Source organism: Spermophilus citellus (assembly GCF_964194105.1).
Source record: "Spermophilus citellus genome assembly, chromosome: 11".
Classification (NCBI taxonomy): domain Eukaryota; kingdom Metazoa; phylum Chordata; class Mammalia; order Rodentia; family Sciuridae; genus Spermophilus; species Spermophilus citellus.
This window is the reverse complement of record NC_138192.1, coordinates 92,450,857-92,471,998: the sequence shown is the minus strand read 5'-3', so window position 1 is coordinate 92,471,998 and position 21,142 is coordinate 92,450,857. Positions and strand designations below refer to the sequence as shown.

The 21,142-nt window shown below is 36.8% G+C and overlaps 2 protein-coding genes across 8 annotated transcripts in view; one reads left to right on the top strand and one right to left on the bottom strand.

Moving 5' to 3' along the window:
• NAB1 (NGFI-A binding protein 1) overlaps positions 1 to 13,984 on the bottom strand; it is a 47,184-nt gene extending 33,200 nt beyond the window's left edge. For 3 of the 7 annotated variants that reach the window (XM_081261512.1, XM_081261517.1, XM_081261518.1), the window contains exons 1-2: positions 13,845 to 13,984; positions 2,658 to 3,495 (exon numbers count right to left, since the gene is read on the bottom strand). In XM_081261512.1, coding sequence (XP_081117638.1) covers positions 2,658 to 3,476 — 819 coding nt within the window. In that variant the 5' untranslated portion in view covers positions 3,477 to 3,495; positions 13,845 to 13,984. The other 4 variants (XM_081261515.1, XM_081261513.1, XM_081261516.1 and 1 more) reach the window with 4 other exon arrangements.
• A 510-nt stretch (positions 13,985 to 14,494) lies between these two features.
• Positions 14,495 to 21,142, top strand: part of NEMP2 (nuclear envelope integral membrane protein 2) — a 124,383-nt gene continuing 117,735 nt past the window's right edge. The window contains exon 1 of the mRNA XM_081261521.1: positions 14,495 to 14,562. The gene's annotated coding sequence lies outside the window, so the exon portion shown is untranslated. The remainder of the gene's footprint in view (positions 14,563 to 21,142) is intronic.

The following is a 21,142-nucleotide window of genomic DNA, read 5'->3' as shown; positions in this document are numbered from 1 at the left end:
AATTTTTTGCTAGGCCTGGTGTCATATACCTGCAATCCTAGTGGCTTAGAAGGCTGAAGCAGGAGGACCAAAAAGTTCAAAGCAACTTAGGTGCTAAACAACTTAGTGAGAAACTGAGACCCTGTCTCAAAAAAAAAAAAAAAAAAATTAAAAAGGGCTGGAGTTGTGACTCAGTGGTTAAATGCCCCTGGTTTATTCCCCGGTACCAAAACACACACACACACACACACACACACACACACACACACACACACACGGAGCAGAGGGGACTTTTTATAGTGAGATTGACTGGATTGTTTTGAGTAATCTTTTGAAAATATTTTACCTTGATAAAAATACAAGTCTTTTGATTCATCTTTGTGTTTCATGTGCTACATTTAAAAAATTTTATGAAAATTGCATTAAACCATGAAACTAAAACTGCCAACATGCTTGCCTCTTGTTTTCCATTAATAACAGCCAGATAGCTTTTTAATTGGATTCCTCTACTGGTTCATAGGTAATAAAAAAAAAAAAAGCATCAAAGTGTAACTGAACTATAATGCTAAGCATGTTTTCTACACAAGTTTCTGTGAGGCACTTGTGTAGAAATAATGACACCTAACAATTGCAAAAGGACACATACAAAACAGTCACAAACTTATTGTGATTTAAATCATTCTGCTAACCAATTCTTTGATCTTAAGCTCCAGTATTCATATCTAAAATCACTTATTTTAAAGATCAAGGGCTGGGGATGTGGCTCAGGCGGTGGCGCGCTCCCCTGGCATGCGTGCGGCCCGGGTTCGATCCTCAGCACCACATACCAACAAAGATGTTGTGTCCGCCGAGAACTAAAAAAAAAATAAATATTAAAAAAATTCTCTTTCTCTCTCTCTCCTCTCTCACTCTCTCTTAAAAAAAAAAAAAGATCAAATGGTTAAATTGCTGAAAACAAGATTAATATACAAATCGCAGCCAGTGATAGTCATTAAAAAAACGGGGGAAAACTCATTTGGATTATATCCCTTTATTTGTATGTCCTATTTAAATCAAAGAAATTTAAAAACATACATACTAGACATTTAATATTTGACCTAACAAGAAATGTACAAAATATACATCAATAAGAGAATTCTAGCTGGCCTCCATGGTATACACCTATAATACCAGCAACTGGGGAGAATGGAGCAGGAGGATTACAAATTCAAGGCCAGCTTGGGCAACTTAGCAAGAGAGACCTTGTCACAAAATTAAACAGGCTGGGGATGTAGTGGTAGAGCACTCTAGGCTAAATTCCTAGTATCATAAATAAAAAACAATATAACATAACTAAGGAAAACAAAAGAAAACTTATTTACAGTGAGACCCATACAGGAATATAATATGTGTATTAATTAATATACTATATTAGTATATTAATAAATACATTAGTATATTAATAAATACATATACTATATTCCTGTATGGGTCTCACTGTAAATAAGTCAATTTTTATCAAATTAACTTATGCATTTAAGGCATTTATAATCAAAATAACATTTTGAGAAACCTAACAAATGCATTTAAAATTTTATTTGTGTAACATTATCTTACAAAAAACAAAAACAAAAAAGTTACAAAACTAAATTAATGAAGAAATACATCCTTTTCCAAAGAGCATACCATATTATATAGCTACATTAACTAAAATAACTCTATAAAAATGAAGAAATAGAAACTTAGACCAATGAGACCATATAGGACAAGATCAGTAAATATGATTATATAAAATTAAAATTTCACATGGTAAAACACTCTGAAAGGTCAAAGGACAAACAATAATTTGGAAAAATGTTACAATGTCAGGCAAAAGCTTAATATCCCTAAAATATAAAAAATATTTACCAATTTTTTAAAAGTAAGACAACTATAATACCAAAACAAAGGATATGAACATAAAGTTAAATGCCTCTTAAGCATATAAACAATAAATATAAAATACTTATCCTCACTAAGAAAAGTAAATTTAAGCAACAAAAAGTTTTCATCTGTTAGACTGAATATAAGATGAAAAATAATGTAAAATGCACTATTAGCAAGTATGTGGAGAACTAAACATTTATTTGCACAATAGCAGAAGTATAAATTGTCACAGCTTTTTTAGAAGACATTTTAGCAGAATATTGAAATAGTAAATTTACATATTCCTTGATTCAGTAATTTTTGTATGTTGGAACAAATTCTATAGTAGAAGCCTATAAAGGTATTTTTTTAAATGTCACTATATTTAAAATCCTACTTTATTTCATAAGTAAAAAACAAACTTCTTAAAAATGCAAAGATTTTAGGCTTTCTTTCACTGTTTAAATTCTGACATTTTTCTAAAACTTACTTTGCTGTTTCAAAGCTAAATCATGTTTGAGTGCAACACAAAACACCCCTAAACAATAAATTCAGACTCGTTTAATATTATGTTGCTAACTGTTTTTAATATCACTTTTAGGAAGTATATCTTTTTTTTTTTTTTTCTGCAAGCTTTCAACAAACTTGGGCTGGCATGTAGTTTAGTGGTAGAGCACCTGCCTAGTATACACAGCCCCTGGGTTTGATCCCCAGCACTGCAAAAATAAATAAAATAAAACCACTACCAAATTTCCCTTTGAGGAATTAAAACACACCACACACACATTTCTTACCTCATGAAGTGTGAGATGTTTCCCATCCTTTCTCTTTGAGTCAAATCTGCCATATATTGCACTGTATTTTCGAATTTCCTCCTCTTTGTGTGGATCATCATCACTCATCTCAAAAATGTGACCAATCATTTTGGCCAACTTCTTGTTGTTTTTTAGCAGCTCTTTCACTTCATTCAAGTCACTTTTTGGCAGTGTGGGGGCCATTCGCTCCACACACTCTGCCACAGAGAGGGCAGCAGCAGCATCCAGTGCCTCACTGCTTTCCTTAGGGGAAGCCGGAGAGCCAAGGTCTGCTGGGGACAGACTGTGTTCGCTCTCAGTAGCATGGTGGCCTTGCCAGAGTCTGGACTCACCAACACTCTGCAGTGCTAAGCTCCCCATCACATCTGACTTCCCCTGTCCCAAGCTCTGCACACAGGTGGTGGCAGCACATTTGGGAATTTTTAAATGAGGTTCCCGGGCATTGCTATTCCTTTCATAACTACTGCAGGATATTCCTAGCCATGTTGGTGATCCCTCTGGTAATTTGTAGATAGGTATGCTACTGACAGGAAGGGAAGTCAGTGGCTGATTGAAAAGGCCAGGGTTTGTAACCCAGTCTCTCAAAGCTTTCTGTAATCTTCTAACATGTAGGGGTTTGCTAGCCATGCCAACGAGTGCCATGATTTCCAAAAATTCCTCTTCTCCAGCTTCACAGAGTTGCTGGACATCATCACCACCTTGTTGGATAAAGGCATCAAAATAAGAGAGCAGATTGGCTTTCTGCAATATTCTATATAGCTGCAACTCTCCCAGGGTCCTGGGTAAGGCCGAAGCCATTACTGTAGATTGGTTTAACCTACAAAAAGAAGACAGGAAAAACTTACCACACTTGCTTCAAACTTCTTAAACCAAATATGTTATTAGACATTACAGGATTTAAGAATGAAGTACAGGAAGAACAAAAACAAGAGAATATTTGCACAGCAACTAACTGTTCTCCCTTACACATCTTTATCCCATTTTGCACTTACAACAATCATAACCATCAGTAAAAAATAAACTGACCTATTTTTCTAAAGGAGAATAAATAGTAAGCAGGAGACTGGGGACTCAAACCAAGGCTCACAGGGCTCTATCTCCCATATTTTAGGGTATTCACTTTGCTGCTTCCATGATGCAAAGATAATCAAAATTAGCAGGAGGTAAGAAGTACACCACATGATAAACACTTTACCTTACCTTATTTCTAATCCTCATAGTAGCCTCTGTGAGATAGGGATAATTACTCCTATTTTATAAAGAAAAATTACCAAGATTAGTCTGGCCAGTAAAGACAGATACATTTCAATATGAACTGGAGGTAAGAAAATAGAAGGTGGTATATTTAGGAACCAAGAAAAGACTTCAAATAAGTGTCAAGACTTGTGATCACTTAAGTATAAATGATAAAGAAGATAAAGTTAACATTTATTGATACTTTCTGTGGTTTTAAGAAGAGTTACAAGTAACTATGTAATTACATATCTGAGAGTCTAGAATTATGACAGGTATTCAACATACAGAAAAATCAGGATAATGGGATTCCTTTTCAAATGCATGGCACTGAAATGCAGAATGGAATGCTTTTATAGAACTACCCTTCATGGAAAATAATAGAACAGGGTCTAAGTATGTATTACTGATAAAGATGTAGGATGAAACCTAGAGGATAGGTGAGCCCTCCAAAGCAGCAGCAGAGAGCCCAGGGCAGAAACAACATATAGAAGAAAGATACTTTTGGAGTCCAAGCAAGAGAGAGAAACCTGTTTTTAAAGAAACAGAACAAGATCCAGCAAAGTACTTCTTGACCTCTTAGCAGGCTTCAAAAGTTGTCTGGAGACCTCCCACATACAAAGAAGAGTTGGCCAAGTATTTCCATTTAAGAAAAATAAACTTGCTGTAGTCAATGCACCTTTAGGATTAAAGAACCCTGGAGCCCTCTGTGGAGAAAATTACAGAAGGCTAAAAGAATACATACATCAGAAGAAAATAGAAGTCTATTCTCAACTCAAATGGTATGAAGCAATAGTTAACTTAAGAGATAATGCAAGCAAAGGCATATAAGGAACACTCCTGAAAGCAAGAGTCACCAAACCTGGTACATGTTTTCAAATGCCACTAGCCAGAATGCTACATAAAATTCTAGTTTCACTCACCACAACAAAGAGAACACATCTCCTTATCACTCTAAAGACTAACAGCTGAGAAGCCCCATCTCCAAGAACCTTTATATCATCCACAATCTGTTTTGATCAACTAGTGATCTCCTAAACTTGATGGTTATTTTTCAAGGGCTAGTATGCACATGGCCTGTTGACATTCAAAAAGACATAAAAAAAGAGCAAATTAATGTTCAGTAACTTCTCCATGAGATGCTATTGAAAAACAGTTTCCCAGGTCCCTCCAAGGATTCAGTAAATGAGGCAAACTGCTCAAGAAGATCTCTATTTAGTATTTCCTCTGAGCAACACAGACACTGTACAGGTTTTGTGATCATCTACATTCTTTAGGTTCACCTTAGGGTTCATGCCATCTCAGCTGTCTGGATAAAAATATCTTAGCATTTTCTAAATCACCTAAATGGGGATCTGCTTGTCCTCCCAATTCAGGAAGAGTCTATCTTCCTGTTGGATGTGAGCTCACAAAAACACAGCCCTTGGGAGTTACAGATGTTTACATTAAACCTAATAGAAAAGCTTCTAAAAAAGTCCAAAGTGGAAGAAATTCACTTTCTCATCATACACCTAATACAATTGCTCCACATGCTTTCAACTGGAGTATACAATACATACACATATAAATAAATATGTACATAGATAAACCTTTTTAATAAGAACTAACTATGCACTGTTTATGGAGTGATCAATTACTCACCATCACTCACTCCTTATGTTATAGAATAGAGAACATGACAAAAATCTAGAATAGGGTTTTGAAATATTTTTAATCAACATCTAAAAAAATACATGGTAGACAAATATAAGAGAAACAATAAAAGGAGAGCTAAAAGACCCAAACTTATTAAGGCAGTAACTTTAGAAAATAATAATTTTCAACTTTTATTTTTCCTATTGACACAGAAAAAAAAGAAAACTCCCTACTTCCTAGAGAAGCACTCACGAACCAGGAAGTAGTACTTATGGATATAATAACTCCATAAGGACTGATAGGACCAAGTATACATTTCCAAAGTCAAGATAAGAGTTGAAAGATAAGTAAGCAAACTATTCAGAGTCCCAGGAGGCTTTCTAAAGACCCATACTTACTGCTGGGAAAAGTTTTTTCCCTAAGCTTTTACCTTAGGAGAATGTTTCAGTTTCCTTCCAAAGCCTGCTGTGATAATTTAAACACCCACCACTTCATACATTAACTTGATTCAATTTAAAAGAAAACTTTTATAAGATGGGATTCTCTGTTTTCATAAAACCTGTAACAATTCATGCTTCAACATAAAGTTCAAATAAGTTAAAAGCAAATTTCAACCTGCATCTCTCTGGTCTGAAGTAAATATAAAGGGTCACAATATATTCAGATAGCTTATAGTATAGTAAATCTACTCAGCTTAGAAGCATTACCAAGGCTTCTGCAAAACATCCTGGAACCCCATGCTGAGTCTGACCTTTCCATGAAAAATCCACAATTAAGAGAAAGAAGTTTTCTTGTTACATTTGAAAGATAATAGGAGGCCTTGCTACTCCTGCACAGCAAACTTCCATTTACAGGAGCTTATACATTCCTCATCCTGGTCAGTCCAATAAAAAGACCAGTATTAAAGAAGAAGAGTTAAATAACAGATTAGTTAGACCATTTGATGATGTTTCTTATTCATTTATCCATTTTAAATGGTTATGATTTGTCCCAAATCTTTAAAACAAATATGTCTCACTTTGGCTCCTTTAAGGAGCATCAGTCAATTGCAAGATTCAAATTATGCTAAGTGACATAAGGAGCTATCTTATATAGAAAGACTTTACTGAACAACTTTTTTGCTGTGGAAAACAAAACCTTTATATGATGTTCTCCAAGCTGCCATGTGAGGATATAGGGGAGGACAGAAGCCTCTTTCATGGTCCCTAGGAAAAAGAAAAATCATTCCTTCAAAGAGGTCTCAATCCAGCCAGCTTTCTGACCCCATCAATCTATCAATCTCTAGTAACTACTGAGTGTCACCTGGTCTCTTCCTCTCTCATTAATCTCTCTGCTGCAAGTCACTCCTTAAAATGCTTTTCATTTGACTTTGGTAAATGTTGTATCATTTTGTTTTCCCTACCTTCTCTGAATGTGTTAGGTTTTTTGTTTTGTTTTGTTTTGTTTAAGTGGGGGGTCTTTTTATGTTGCCTAGACTGATCTTGAACTTCTGGGCTCAAGTGATCCTCTCACCTCAATGCTGAGGCTACAGATGTCCATCAGTGAACCCAGCTTCCAAGGTTTTACATTAGGTCTTTTTTCTGTTGTCTGTCCATATTCTCCCCTGATGATCTGTCCCACTGATGGCTTCAATTATCACTATAGGCAATGAATGCCAAATCTCTATCTACAGCTTGGACCAAATGTTCAAAACCAAGGGCTATGTAGTTACTCAAAGTGTTCTCAAATCCAATGTACATCAAGCTCTGGTTGCTGAGTTACATGTCCACCTTATATATGAAACTAAAATAATATTTCTGTGATATAATGAAATAAAAACTCATTTAAAAGTGTAATTAAATTTTGTGGAATGTGTATTCTCAATAAACAAATGCTAAAAGCAAAATTATCACATTTGCAATTTTTTTTTAATTTAAAAAGTGATCCTTACTTTTTTTTTTAATTTAAAAAGTGATCCTTACATCTGAGAAGTTTGAGAACTATCAGAACCAAATTTTCTTGTGAATTATATAATATGGAATTTCACCCGAGGATTGTTAAAACCTCAAGTTTGGTATGTCCAAAAGCAAGGACATTGTCTCTGGATTCTCAATTTTCTGGATTCTCAATTTCACTATTCACACCTTCCTGGTGCAATTTTAGTTGCACTATGACTTTTCTGATTTCCTGGATCGATAAAAATGTGGATTCCATCTTTGTTTTTTCCTCTTCCATCCTCAAATCTACATGTCCTTAGACCATGCCACCCTTTTTCTTTGTTTCAAAGGCACCTAATTCTGATTTTTATTGTTTCTTGCCCAATTTTGAAAATAGCTTTCTCACCTTTAATACATCCCACACTGCAATACTAACTTCATTTCCCATAGGACTATCTTCACTCATCTATGCAAATTTCCCTGCAGCTTAGAAAAAGAAACCCAAGCTACTTACATGGGCATCTCAGATCCAAACCTTTCAAATCTGTATCTTAACATGACCCTGTACTCAGGCCAAAAAGAGCCCCTGGGCATACCTCAAACGTGCCTTCCATTTCTCTGCCCAATGCCAGACATCCTTCCTCTACAACCTTTTTCATAAAGCCTTTCAAACACTGTCCTCTCCCTTCTTGGAACCCCACAATTTTTCCTATCTTTCTCATTTTTTTTTTTATTTATTCAAGTATGCCACACACTTGAGTCAGTTCTGGGGATACAAAGTAAAGACTGTCCTTTATAAAGAATACAATTAAGGGGAAGGAGATAGACAAGCAGCAGACGGTTAAACATTGTGATAAATGCTATGCAACATGTCATACAAAGGATCCACAGAACAAAGATGACTTAACCTATCTCTGTAGAAAAAGTTATTGTAGTTATAAGCACCCAGAGGATAGGAATTAGATCTCATTAATCTTTTATTCACCTTTATTCCTAGCAAAGTGTTCTATGTAGAATAGCATCTCTATAAAGATTTTTTAATGAAACCCAATATTTGAGTCAGAATCTGATCAGCAGCCTCCTTTCATATTTCAAAAGGGACACCTTCTGGGTAAATTGGCGTCCCAGTGAAATGTCAATCTAATAATGGTACATTCTGTTACTTTACCTATAATTCTTTTCATTCTCTCATCCTCAATACTTTCTCTTTCTTAGAAGGCCTTTTGGTAGACTCTTATAATATGGCTATTTTCCCAAGAGATCAAAGGATGTGCTCCCAAATATAGGAACTGCATGTGGTTAGTACCAGATTTTTTTAGGTGGGGGGAGATACTGGGGATTGAATTCAGGGGCACTTGACCACTGACCCCACATCCCCAGCCCTATTTTATATTTTATTTAGAGACAGGGTCTCACTGAGTTGCTTAGCATCTTACTTTTGCTGAGGCTGGCTTTTTTTTTAATATTTATTTTTTAGGTGTAGACTGACACAACACAATGCCTTTATTTTTATGTGGTGCTGAGGATCGAACCCGGGCCCCACCAGTGCTAGGCAAGCACTCTACCACTGAGCCACAATGCTAGCTGAGGCTGGCTTTGAACTTGAGATCTTTCTTTCTCTCTCAGCCTCCTGAGATCCTGGGATTACAGGTGTGTACTACCACGACCAGTTAAGACCAACATTTTTAAGAATTCAAGTTTATTCATAATACCCTAGGTCTTTTTGTGTTTCTAAAATTAAATTTAATGTAAATTAGTCCCAAATAACAAATATCTTATAAATTATCATTATATTTAAATGGATTCATAATCACTATTCTTTTTTTTTTAAAATTATTTTATTGTTGGTTGTTCAAAACATTACATAGTTCTTAATATACCATATTTCACAGATTGATTCAAGTGGGTTATGAACTCCCATTTTTACCCCGTATACAGATTGCTGTGTCACATCAGTTACATTTCCATTGATTTACAAATTGCCTTTCTAGTGACTGATGTATTCTGCTGTCTATCCCATTCTCCACTGTCCCCCCTCCCCTCCCCTCCCCTCCCCTTCTCTCTCTCCATCCCCTCTACTATAAATCGTTTCTTCCACTTATATAATTTTTCTCCTACTCCTCCTTTCCTCTTATATGTAATTGTGTATAACCCTGAGGCTCACCTTCCAATTCCATGCAATTTCCCTTAACTCTCACTTTCCCTCCCGCCTATCATCCCTGTTTAATGTTAATCTTCTTCTCCAGCTCTTCGTCTCTACCCTGTCCTTGGTTACTCCCCTTATATCAAAGAAGACATTTGACATTTGTTTTTTAAGGATTGGCTAGCTTCACTTAGCATAATCTGCTCTAATGCCATCCATTTCCCTCCAAATTCTATGATTTTGTCATTTCTTATTGCAGAGTAATACTCGATTGTGTATAAATGCCACATTTTTTAATCCATTCATCTATTGAAGGGCTTCTAGGTTGGTTCCACCATCTTGCTATCGTGAATTGTGCTGCTATGAACATCGCATAATCACTATTCTTGAAAACTTCCCTTTCCTGCTATAGGAACCATTGCTATATACCCAAACATTTACCTCATATGTGTATATGTGTGTATGTACACTTTTTATGAAGTCTGTGACATTCAAAGAGAAAAAGACTCTTTAAGTAGAAAGAAATCAAAAGCAAAATCCCAGTTAAGGCCTGACTTATACAGAGAACTCTTAGAAACATACCCAAAAAACCTTGGTTAAGAGCTCATGAATCATTAACAGATTAAGGTGAATTAGTTCCACTGAACTGTTTTTCTCTTAACATCTAGATGAGATCTGTTGTATGCTAAGGGAATGAAAGATTAAGATAGGAAATGGGGACAAAGGAAGAAGTAAATTTGAGGACAGAGACTACACTTAAAACTTCTGAAGTAAGCCAGGTTTAGAAGGAGTGTAGCTTGAAGGTATAGTGGCCTGGGAGAAAGGTGCAAAGAAAGCCAAAAATAGAATTTGGCTTAGGAAAGGATGAGATTCCAAGAAATGAATTCACACTTCTATCCTAGTCCTACAACCCAGAACTCAAGCTAAAATGACTGAATTTCATGGGTTACTTAATGTTGCAGGAATGGCCTGGGTACTAATTCCTATGTATGTTTCAAGGTCCAAAAGTTTTACCGAGGCATACTTATTAGTAAGCATGCAATAATATTTTAAATCAAGATGCTTTGAATTAAATACATGGTTTCTAATGAATTAATGATACTTTGGGAAACTTTGATTCTTTAGCTGGGAAAAAAGCCTTAAAGATCCTCACCCTTATGATTGGATAAAAATATTTAATGGGCAAGTTTAAATGCATTTATTGAACTTTTAAAAAGTAAATCTTATTTATTTTGCTATTAGATGATCACAGCATTAATTTAATACCTATAGGCAAATACTAGCATTTCATATAATGCCTACAAATTCTTCAATCAACCAACAGTCAAACCATTCAACAGGTATTAAATTAAAAGCACTCTGGAGATATACTTCATAGGCAATATATATAAATTTTGCCACCTTTTTACAAGTTTCTCTGTAAAAATTAACATAACATGCAAATTGACATGCAGTCTCATAAACACAAAGCATTGAGAAATGACAAACTATTTGAAAGCTTAATGGTATGTTTTAGCTGTGAGAATTCTCACAAGATGAGGATTAATATTTTTTCCCAGCATCAACTTCTGAAATTTCCCACTTGTTCCATTATTAATTTTAAGGGAGTACATTCTACTATTGTATGAGTTATTGAACATGTCAGTTCAGAAAAGAAATTTGCATTTAGTATAATAACTGTACTATTCTTCTTTCTACTACTCAAAAGAAAGGAAGAATCAGGTAAGACATAAATTCAAAGCAAAGGTGCTAGCAACCTTATATTACATGCTCAAGTGGGTTTTATTTATTCTGTAATACATTTAATATTACATATTTGCATAGACAAGATGATTACACATTAGCATGATCCTAAACTGTTTGTAAAATGGTCACTTCTTTGAAAGTAACATGTATGATGGTTATGTGGCATCCAGAACACAGCTTCATATTGAAAGGTAAATCTTACAGAGATTCTCTTTCCGAAAATGCATATGAACAACAACAACAACAAACACTACAGGCTTATTATAACTGAATACATAAGACGTAAGTTTTAGGACAGAGTCTAAGTCAACAGACTCAAAAACCCAACATACTTCTGTTTCTATCCAAGAGTATCCAAGAGTCTCTTACTTTAAAATTTGAAGTTCAAACAATGAATTCTTCAAAGGTTTCCCTGACCTTATAGTTTCTTCAAAGTACCCAGAGTGCAAACCCCCAAAATCTTAATAAGTCAGTATGTTCTTAAAGTGTGATTACAAGAAAATATCTAATGCTTTAACTGATTCTCTAAATGATAACCAGAAGAACAAAAATCTACTAACTCTCCAACAGTACGGTGGATGTTTCTGATGTAATTTTAGTTTAGCTAAAATTATGCAACTGTATTAGTAATTTTTTAAAATAACAAAGTATTTATTAGATGTATTCGATTATACAGACATATAAGTGCACTTAATCACCTGTATCTGCTATAGTAGTCCTAAGGGTTTTTGTCATCTGAAATACAACCACAAATTACAGAATGAAATAAAAATCTACAGTACCTCCATGTTTTATTATTACTGTTATTAATGATGAATTAATGTATACAAAGAGACCACCACAGCCAGGAAAAACAAAGTATTTTCAAAAGGGATGGCAAACTAGCTTTAGTGAAAGATGGTAAATTTTTTTTTAAAAATCTTCCAAAGTTTCCTTGAAATTTTCTTTCAAAACCATGTTCTTTCAAGATAAAGTTCCAAGATCTAATACCCCAAACAGAAATAAGGAAGGCTGACCTTGCCAGTCATTTAGAAATTCTCAACTCTATCCTTATTTGCATATTAGCCCCATTTGTCCTATCCAGACAAAATAACCTCTTAAACTTAATGAAAGAACAATTTTAAATGTCTCAAATGATATAAACATGAAAGAAAAAAGGATATACCTTGAATCTAAGAGACACTTTTACTGGAACTCAGATTGGATTGGAAGCAGCTCTTCAGGTCTTCAGGGAGAGAGCCTCCATCCAAAACAGAAAACAAGTCCTCTGCATTCTCTCTCCAATATTTCTTAAAACCCACTGATAATCACAAAAAGTCATAATTGGGAATGTAATACCAAGATAGTTTTCACAAAGTGAAAATCTAAGAAGGTAATTCACTGTATGTACACTTTTCTAACTAAGACATTTTGTATGTGACTTATCTAGTTTAAATTCGGTTCCTCTGTTCCTATGCAATCTAATATTCTCTATTAAAACTGCCAAAATATATTTAAACAAGACCTGAAAACTTCCCTCTCAGCTTCTGATCTTTGCACTCCTTAAGAGTTGCCAGACACGTCACAGGCAAACCAAATGGCAAGTGACAAGTTACTCCAAATCGGCTTTCTCAGATGAAACTGAAAATTAACGGTCACCCCCAAATTTCCCAAGCCTCTGGAATCTTAGGGAACTAGGGGTAATTGTATGCAAATCCAGGATTACTCCAAATCACCTGCTGCAAGACTTGGTCTGCACAATCCACATATGCAAATTTTAAATCCGGCTATACTTTTCTACAAGATCTTGCAACTTAAGTGTCGTTTCATATCTTGTGAACCCCAAGATTGCAGATCACAAATATTTGATATTACTTCAGTATTTCTCACTGATAAAGTCAAAACACCTCTCCATCCAAGACTTCTACGCCCCGCATCGTTTGCAGATTCCTTACTCGGCTTTAGGGGCACATTGAGTCTTTCCAATGCCTGCACTTCGGTGCCAAGTTTCTGAAAGCCTCATCCAAACAAAACTCTCCTTCCGCTTTTAAAAAAGAAAACTACCTTCGGAAGAAGGGAATACCCAGGGAAAAAATTAAGACACTAAGTGCAGCACTTTTGTAAAGTAAACAAACAAAAAAGAGTCTGCCCCCCGGCGAAGGCGGCTTGAAACTCTGGGGCCCGCGCGCGCACCCACGACGCACCACCCCACACGGACCCACGATGCCCGAGGGCACCGCGAGACGACCCAGGCCCGGTTAGGAGAGCGGACATATGCCCAAGCTTCCTCGCCTCGGTGGGAAAACGCACCAGTCGGGGCTGCGGCCGCGTTCGCCCACCCCGCGCCCCTGCAGCGTTCCTCGGGATCGCCCACTCAAGCCCGAGGCCGCCTCTCCTTCCGGCGGCGGACGCACAAGGCCAGCTCCCCCAGGACGCCCGCCCTGCGGCCAAACGACCGCGAACGCGTCCCGCACCCGGCCGACCCGAGTTGCGGACGTCGGCTGGGGTACGTACTTGGCCCGCAGCTGCAGCAGTCTTGGCGCGCTCTCCCCCGTGGACAGCTCAGCCCCAACTCCGAAGAGGCAGCCCCCGGCTCTCCCTCAGGCGGCTGCAGCGGCCGGGACGCCCCCGCTCCCATCGAGGGGGGAAGGGAAGGTGGTGGGCGCGCTCTCTCTGCTCCCCCCGGCTCGGGCCCGCCGCTGCTGCCCGCCCGCCCGCCCCGACGGCGCTCGCTCCGCCGCGGTGGCGGTGGCGGAGGTTCCTCCGGGCTCGAACGCGCGGGCGGCGGCGGCGGCGGCGACTCCCCCGCCCTCCCCTCGCGCTCTGCACCCTCCCCCTCCCCCGCCCGCCTCCGCCGCCGCCTCCACCCCCCGCGCGCTGTCACATTGGGAGATTCCGCTCTTGCTACATTCGCCGCTCCGGCTCCCGCCCACGCGCGGCCGAGTGACGCAGATCCAGGCGTGGGCCGCCGCGGGGCGGGGGCGGGGGCGACGGCCGCAGGGGCCGGGACTCGGCCTCTTCCCACCGCCCCCCTCCGCAGAATCCGGAGGGCGGCCCATTCACAGGGCAGCTGGGAGGAACCAAGTGGGCGCCCGGGAGGGGGCGGCTCCCGCCAGTCCCGCTCCGGGCAGTGGCGGGAGGGGGGAGTTGTGGAGAAGGAGGGGGACGGGGGCGGTGAGAAGGAGGGGACGCCGCCTCGGGCCTGCTCTCCAGCTGCGGAGTGGAGCAGAAGGTTTGCGATTCTTTAAAAAAAATATATTTTTTTTAAGTGTGAGATTCCCAATATAGTATTTCAAAGAGCATACCCCGCCAAATCAACATCCCCCAGGAGGCAGACTTAAAAAAAAATAAAATAGCGCGCCCCGCCCACACATCTGGGCGCTGGGCTCGCCCCGCCCCCCTCTGGCTTGCAGGGGAGGTGGGCTGGACAGGTGGTCCAGGTGAGGCAGTGGGCTTGGGTGTTCTGCGGTAAGTTGGCCGCGACCGCGTGGAGGAGGAGAGGCGGCAGGTGCGCGGAGTTGGAAAAAACCCGCAGTTTTGAACGAATCTCTGCCTCGCCCTTCTTGTCCCCTCTCCATCACCGCCTTGGCGTTGGGAGAGAAGGGGGAGGGGAGGAAAGGGAACCACCAAGCCAGAGGTGCGGTTTGACAACTGTCTTGTCCGGTAACTTTAATTCCAACCTTCTCACCTCCTGAAAACCTGCTATTTTACTGATTAACGTTTTGTTGTTGTTGTTGTTGTTGTTGTTGTTTTATTACCATAGTGTAGGAAAAAAGAAGGTTCGGTTCTGTCTTGGAGTGTGTCAAAATAGAGTTCCTAAGGCACAATACAGAATTTTTGAGTTTGTTTTGCATAAACTTATTTAGCCAAAGAAAATACTCAAGCACCTCCAAAAATGTACTTGAGCTATTGCTAAAATATTTAGAAAACTTTTTAAGTCTTATTTTCCTTTTTTTTTTTTTAAAGAATGGAAAAATGAAAAATTTCAAGTTTTAATGTATTCTTGAAGGATTGAGAGCACTAGTTAATACAAAAGAACTGCCATACAGGTAGAATCCAGTTTCAACATACATATTAAGAATCCAATTTTATATAGGAGGCATTTCCCACATCCTGGCTGGCCTCCCGGAGTATGCCTACTTTGCTGATGGGGATACAAGGCATTCTTTGAGATGGGAAATTCTTCAAACCACATCTTTATGTTGCAGTGATGGATAGGATAGGATGATGATAATATTGAAAGAAAAAGACCTTATTAAAGTACAGAACCTGTTGTCTTTTTTTTTAAACCTGCAAAAATAAGAATGAGTAATGTCATAATGGAATATATATCATTAAAGTTAAATTTCTTCACGTTAGTGACAGGATCTGTCTGGAGTGTTTGAATTGTTATTTCAAATTAGTAAATCTGCTTGCTTCCTCAATTTCTTCTTCAACTGAAGAAATCACTGCTGAACATTTCTCTTTGTTTTTATAATCGTGAAAGTTCTTTTTTTCTTTTCTTTTTCCCTGCTGTAGATCCTGTTCTGCTAAAGAGAAAGTTAACTTAGGTTTTTTATGGTACAATAAAGACTAGGCAATTTCTTAGCTGGTTGGGAAAGGTAGAGGTTAATGAATGTTCAGGCAATGAAATCTGCAGAATTCTTCTAATTCCTCTCTGGAATCCTGATGATTTGCAAACATTGTTGCTTCTGAACAGCTAGAGAAAAAGACCTTTCTTCAGTAAAGATGTACAATTAGTGATTTATGAGTCATGAAATGAGAAGTCTTACCTGCACTGTTGAGCCTTCCACTGGAATTGTTTCCAGAGTTGGAAGAAATGACATTAAATCCAACCTTGAATATGTCTAGCTGAACTTGATGCTGAAAGGAAATGTGTTGGGGCAGATACTCTTTCCTCTGACTTGCAACTGGTTGTTTCCACACTGAAATCTTTCCTTGTTTGTTTTCTGGGCACATTTAGATAGTGTATTCTTCCCACATTAAGAATGGCATTTTGGGCCCACTTTGCTTTGCTTAAATGCCCTGTGGTGCTGGGGGAGTTGGTGGAAGGAAGGAAAATGAAGAAAATATAAAATTTTAAGGTTTTACATCCGGTTCTGTCTGTATGACAACACTAGTCAACATGATTGCTCCAAAGAATCAAGTCATTCACCTGCATATGAGACAATTTGGATGAAGCACTAATTCTTATTTTGCACCTTGCCACTTTTTATCATCCCTGAACACCACCTTCCCCACTCAAACACACGTAGTCTTCCCCCTTCTCAGGCCCTAGTGATTTGTTAAGGAAGATGGAAAAGGTTCACATCATTCTGTAAGATAACAATTACATTATGGTGCCTGAAGGCCAATGGTAGAAAGATTTCAGGGTTTTAGAATTTTCTTGGAAGCATTTCTGGACAGGTGAAAGAGAATATGGTAACAAAAATAGTTCTTACTCAGACCATTTGGGTATCTTTTGTTAAACATTCATGCAATGGTTTTGGTTACTCCTGATTTGATTTTAAACTGTAAATACCTGTGTACGTTATTCATTTATCCAGTACAGCTTGTTGAGTTCCAGTTAAGTGCTAGGCTTAAGGTTGGGTTTTGGGGACAAAAAGACACATCATGGTTCTCTGTTCCCAGGGCTTTTCTATAAAACAGTGACAATAAAGAAGACAAAAGGAAATGTAAAAGGCAAAGGAAAATGCTCTGTTTCTTTTTACTGCTTTTATTGTTTTTTTATACAATACTTATTTTAACTAAAGAATAAGATAATGTTCTTCTCATAAAACTCCTTTAAGTTGAAATCACAATAAAATAAATTTTCTTAAAAATGGAAACATCACACACATTTCTTGCTACATTTCAATAAAAACCTAAAGGACACTGGAATGTAATTTCTAAAAGGGTAGGTGATTTTATCTATTATGTTATTTTATTCATTGCTGTTATCTCCAATGTCTAGAGCAGTAGCTGACACATAGTAGTCAATAAATATTTGTTGGAATAAATGGACAACATGAATTGCCTAGCAAATTGAGTTTTTGTATTTTTTTATGTTCTTGGTATGAATTATATTTCCTAATAGAAGTCTCTAAAATGTGTGGTACATCTACTTCTTACTAAATATATAACATTTCCAATAAAGTTCTGAGAATAGAGTATGTTCAAAAGCAGTATATAAATTGCAGTTTTGCTTTTAGAATATTACTAAAGTAATTCACTTTATGTTTCAAGCACAGATTTATTTTTTTATAATTTAGAAAGGGTAAATAAGTATACCAAGTTTTCAATTTTAACTCCACTTGAGATGTGACCTAAAGAATAAATCAAATTATTTGTCATCTGTTATTAATGTATGTTTATTCCTAGGAACACCATTTGGAAATATTATCCCAGGTTTGATTTATTATCTGTAAAGGCAAGGGTAATACATAGTTCCTTCTGATGGCTTAAACAAATATACTAGTACAGTTTTAAATTTTGAAACTAGATTTTTAAACATTGGAAGGCCTTTTTCCAGGTTATGGTAGGTTTTGTTTTCACCGTATAGATATGGATTTAGGAGAAGCTTATTTTACAGTTTTGTTTCTAATTTTAACCAATACTGTAGAATGTGTCATGGTGTACAACCAAATATGATATTATTTATCCTCTCAGAAAACCAAATTTTCCCTCTTGAATTTAAAAATTGGAGTGAAAGAATAATATTTTTTAGACCTTCTGAATGAGAGTTGAAATTGATAAGAAAATATAATGTGTTCCATTGAAAATAGACAATCAGTACATATAATACACCTTTAAAAACAAGACTGGTCAATATTAAATGAACAGTGCTCCTTCTTTTTTCTTCTAATGGCCCTCCCAAAGCATGGGAAACATGCTGAGATGATTCAAGATAGAAATGGATGGTGGCATTAAATAGCACTAGATCACATACTGAGCAAGTTATTCCCTTTTAAGTTCTGTTTCAATCCTTCTAAAGGAAGAAATATAGTTGGTGCCAGTATGTCTCTAATCCCTCTAACACATACTGAATTCTTCTTTTTTTAAACAGGGAGAACAAGCTTCTGCTCAAGGCTTCAGTATACAGCTAGAACTTAATAGCTTTGTTTTCTTTGTATTGGCTTTTATAGTTTTCTTCTATTGAAGCAAGTGAGATTAATTACATACTTAGAATAATGATATCAAAATATCTTTTAAATAGATTTATTTAAGTAAAATAAACATGAATGTTTAAAAGAAAACTACTAAGGTGGGAATGTAAATTAGTATAGCCATTATGCAAAACACTGTAAAAATTTTTCAAAAAAATTATAAATGCAACAACATATGATCTAGCAATCCCACTACTGAGTATACATTTGAAGGAAATGAAATCAGTAGAAGAGAGATCTGTACTTCCGCGTTTATTGCAGCGTTATTTTCAGCAGCCATGATATAGAATCAACTTAAATGTCCAGTGGATGGATGGATGGTAGATGGATAGATAAAGAAAATGTGGTCTATATACAATAGAATACTATTCAGCCTTTAAAAAGATCAAAATCCTGTCATTTGCAAAATATTGATGAACCTGTAGAACATTAAGTGAAATAAGCCAGGCACAGAATGACAAATACCACATGATTTTACTCATGTGGAATCTAAAAGATTTGATCTTATAGAAATGGAGAGTAGAATGGTGGTTTATAGGGACTGGGATGTTTGGGGGTTGAGGGGTTAAATGATGTTGGTTATTCAGTTAGGAATAAGTCTGATATTCTCTTATTTTGTAGTTTTAAGATCAAGTTTGCACAACTTGATGACTATAATTAACATTATAATGTATTCTTGAAAAACAAGAGTAGATTTAGGGTTCTTGCTACAAAAATGATAACTATGTGTGATAATACATATGTCAATTAGCTAGATTTGATCATTATATAATGTAAACATTGTACTTGAAACACATACTATTACCCCCATCATCGTCTCTAATAGCTGTCAGGAAACTGAAATACAGGCTACTGAAATTCTGTCAAAGTCACAGGGGAGAGCCAGGGTATAAGACCAAGCACTCTGTCCCAAAGCATGTGTGTCAGCTATTATGCCAGTGGGTCCGAAAATGTCAGTGCTGATGTTTCAGAAACACTCTCTCACATTTTTCTCCTGTCTTTGAAGGTTCAGACGCACCTTTCCTGGCCACCATGTCCCTCAAGATGTTATTTTCCTTATTCCTATTGTTACTAACTTTTGTGCCACAAGGAAGCTCATAGTTATTTATGCATCTTTAGTTGCTTCATTGGTGTTCAGCTTCCTAAGTATAGTGTAAATCCTTTGGGAAGAACTATGTTCTGTCTTATACTCTTGAATTCAGTGAACACATATTTAACAGAATTTTTAAAGAATTATCTTTAAAAATATATTAATGAGTCACCAGGTGTGGTGGCACATGCCTATAATCTCAGCACTCTTGGGAGGCTGAGGCAGGAGAATCACGGGTTCAAAGCCAGCCTCAGCAACTTAGTGAGACCCTGTCTCAAAATAAAATATTAAAAAGGGTTGGGGATGTGGCTCAGGGGTAAGGGCCTCTGGGTTCAATCCCAGTACAAAAAAAAATGTATATATGTATATGATTAGTTCATTTGCAAAAATAAATTCTTTCTAAAAAATATTTACATGTAGTGAAACTAAAAAGTTAATAAGAAAAATGTAGAAAGTAGTGGTTCTGACATTTGAGTGAAAGTTTCACTGAGTAGCATTAATTTTTTACTTCATAAAGATTCCTTGCTTTAAAATGCTTCAGTGATTTAAAACAAAAGAAAGTATAACTGATTTAAAAGTTTCTTAGAGGAGAGAATAACATGGCTTATGACCTACAAGTTCTAAGATACAATATAATTCTATCACCACATTCTTTTTTTTTATGCCTTAGAACAATTCTGTACTTAACAAATTTTCCACTCTGTGTGGTGGTGGCCCTACAATTAACTGAGTCATGTTAAATATTCATATTACCAGAAATATAATTAAAATTTCTCTCATTTTGTAGTATGAAGTTTAAACTTTGAAATTGTATTGTAGATAAAATAGATTTTTAAGTGTATAGAAATTTTTATATCTTTTAACTGTATGAAGATTAAAAACAAATTTCTTAGAGATAAATTAATTGGAATATGTAATAATTATTTCAAGAGCAAAGACTTTAAAAAAAATAGCTGCACTTCTAAAAAAGTCAAGCAAATTGTTATACATTGCATTTTATTACAGATGCTGTACAATTTTAGGATATAAAAGATCATAAAGTCCACTTACTTCAATCTTTTTATTTTCAAAGTATGTTTAACTTTGCAGAAATTCAATGTGCAACTTGGTTAGTTTCCAGTAATCTATATGTAAATTGATAATTTTGAACTGATAATATAGTCCTTATTAGAAGAAGAAAAAGCAACAAATGAAATGATAGATTCCCAGGAGGACCACAGATACTTATAAAATGATGGAGGAAATAGTCTATTATAAATAGACTTTGGGGAAACTACATAGGATCTTAGAAGTCATCTAACTTAGGAATTTATACTAAACACTGATAATATGAAGAGCAGAAAAGTATAATATTAGGCAATAAGTACAACCAAATATTTGTCACAACAAATTACACAATAGTGACTAGGAGCACTTTTAAAGGACAATGCACATATTCTACAATAAGAGATTTTAAACTACTGAAATAAAGGAGTATCAAACATGATTCTGTTCACATACCATTGTGAAGTTATATGATTACAGTTTGAATTATACTGTTGTGCTTATCCAATTTGTACACCATGACTCCCACTTGC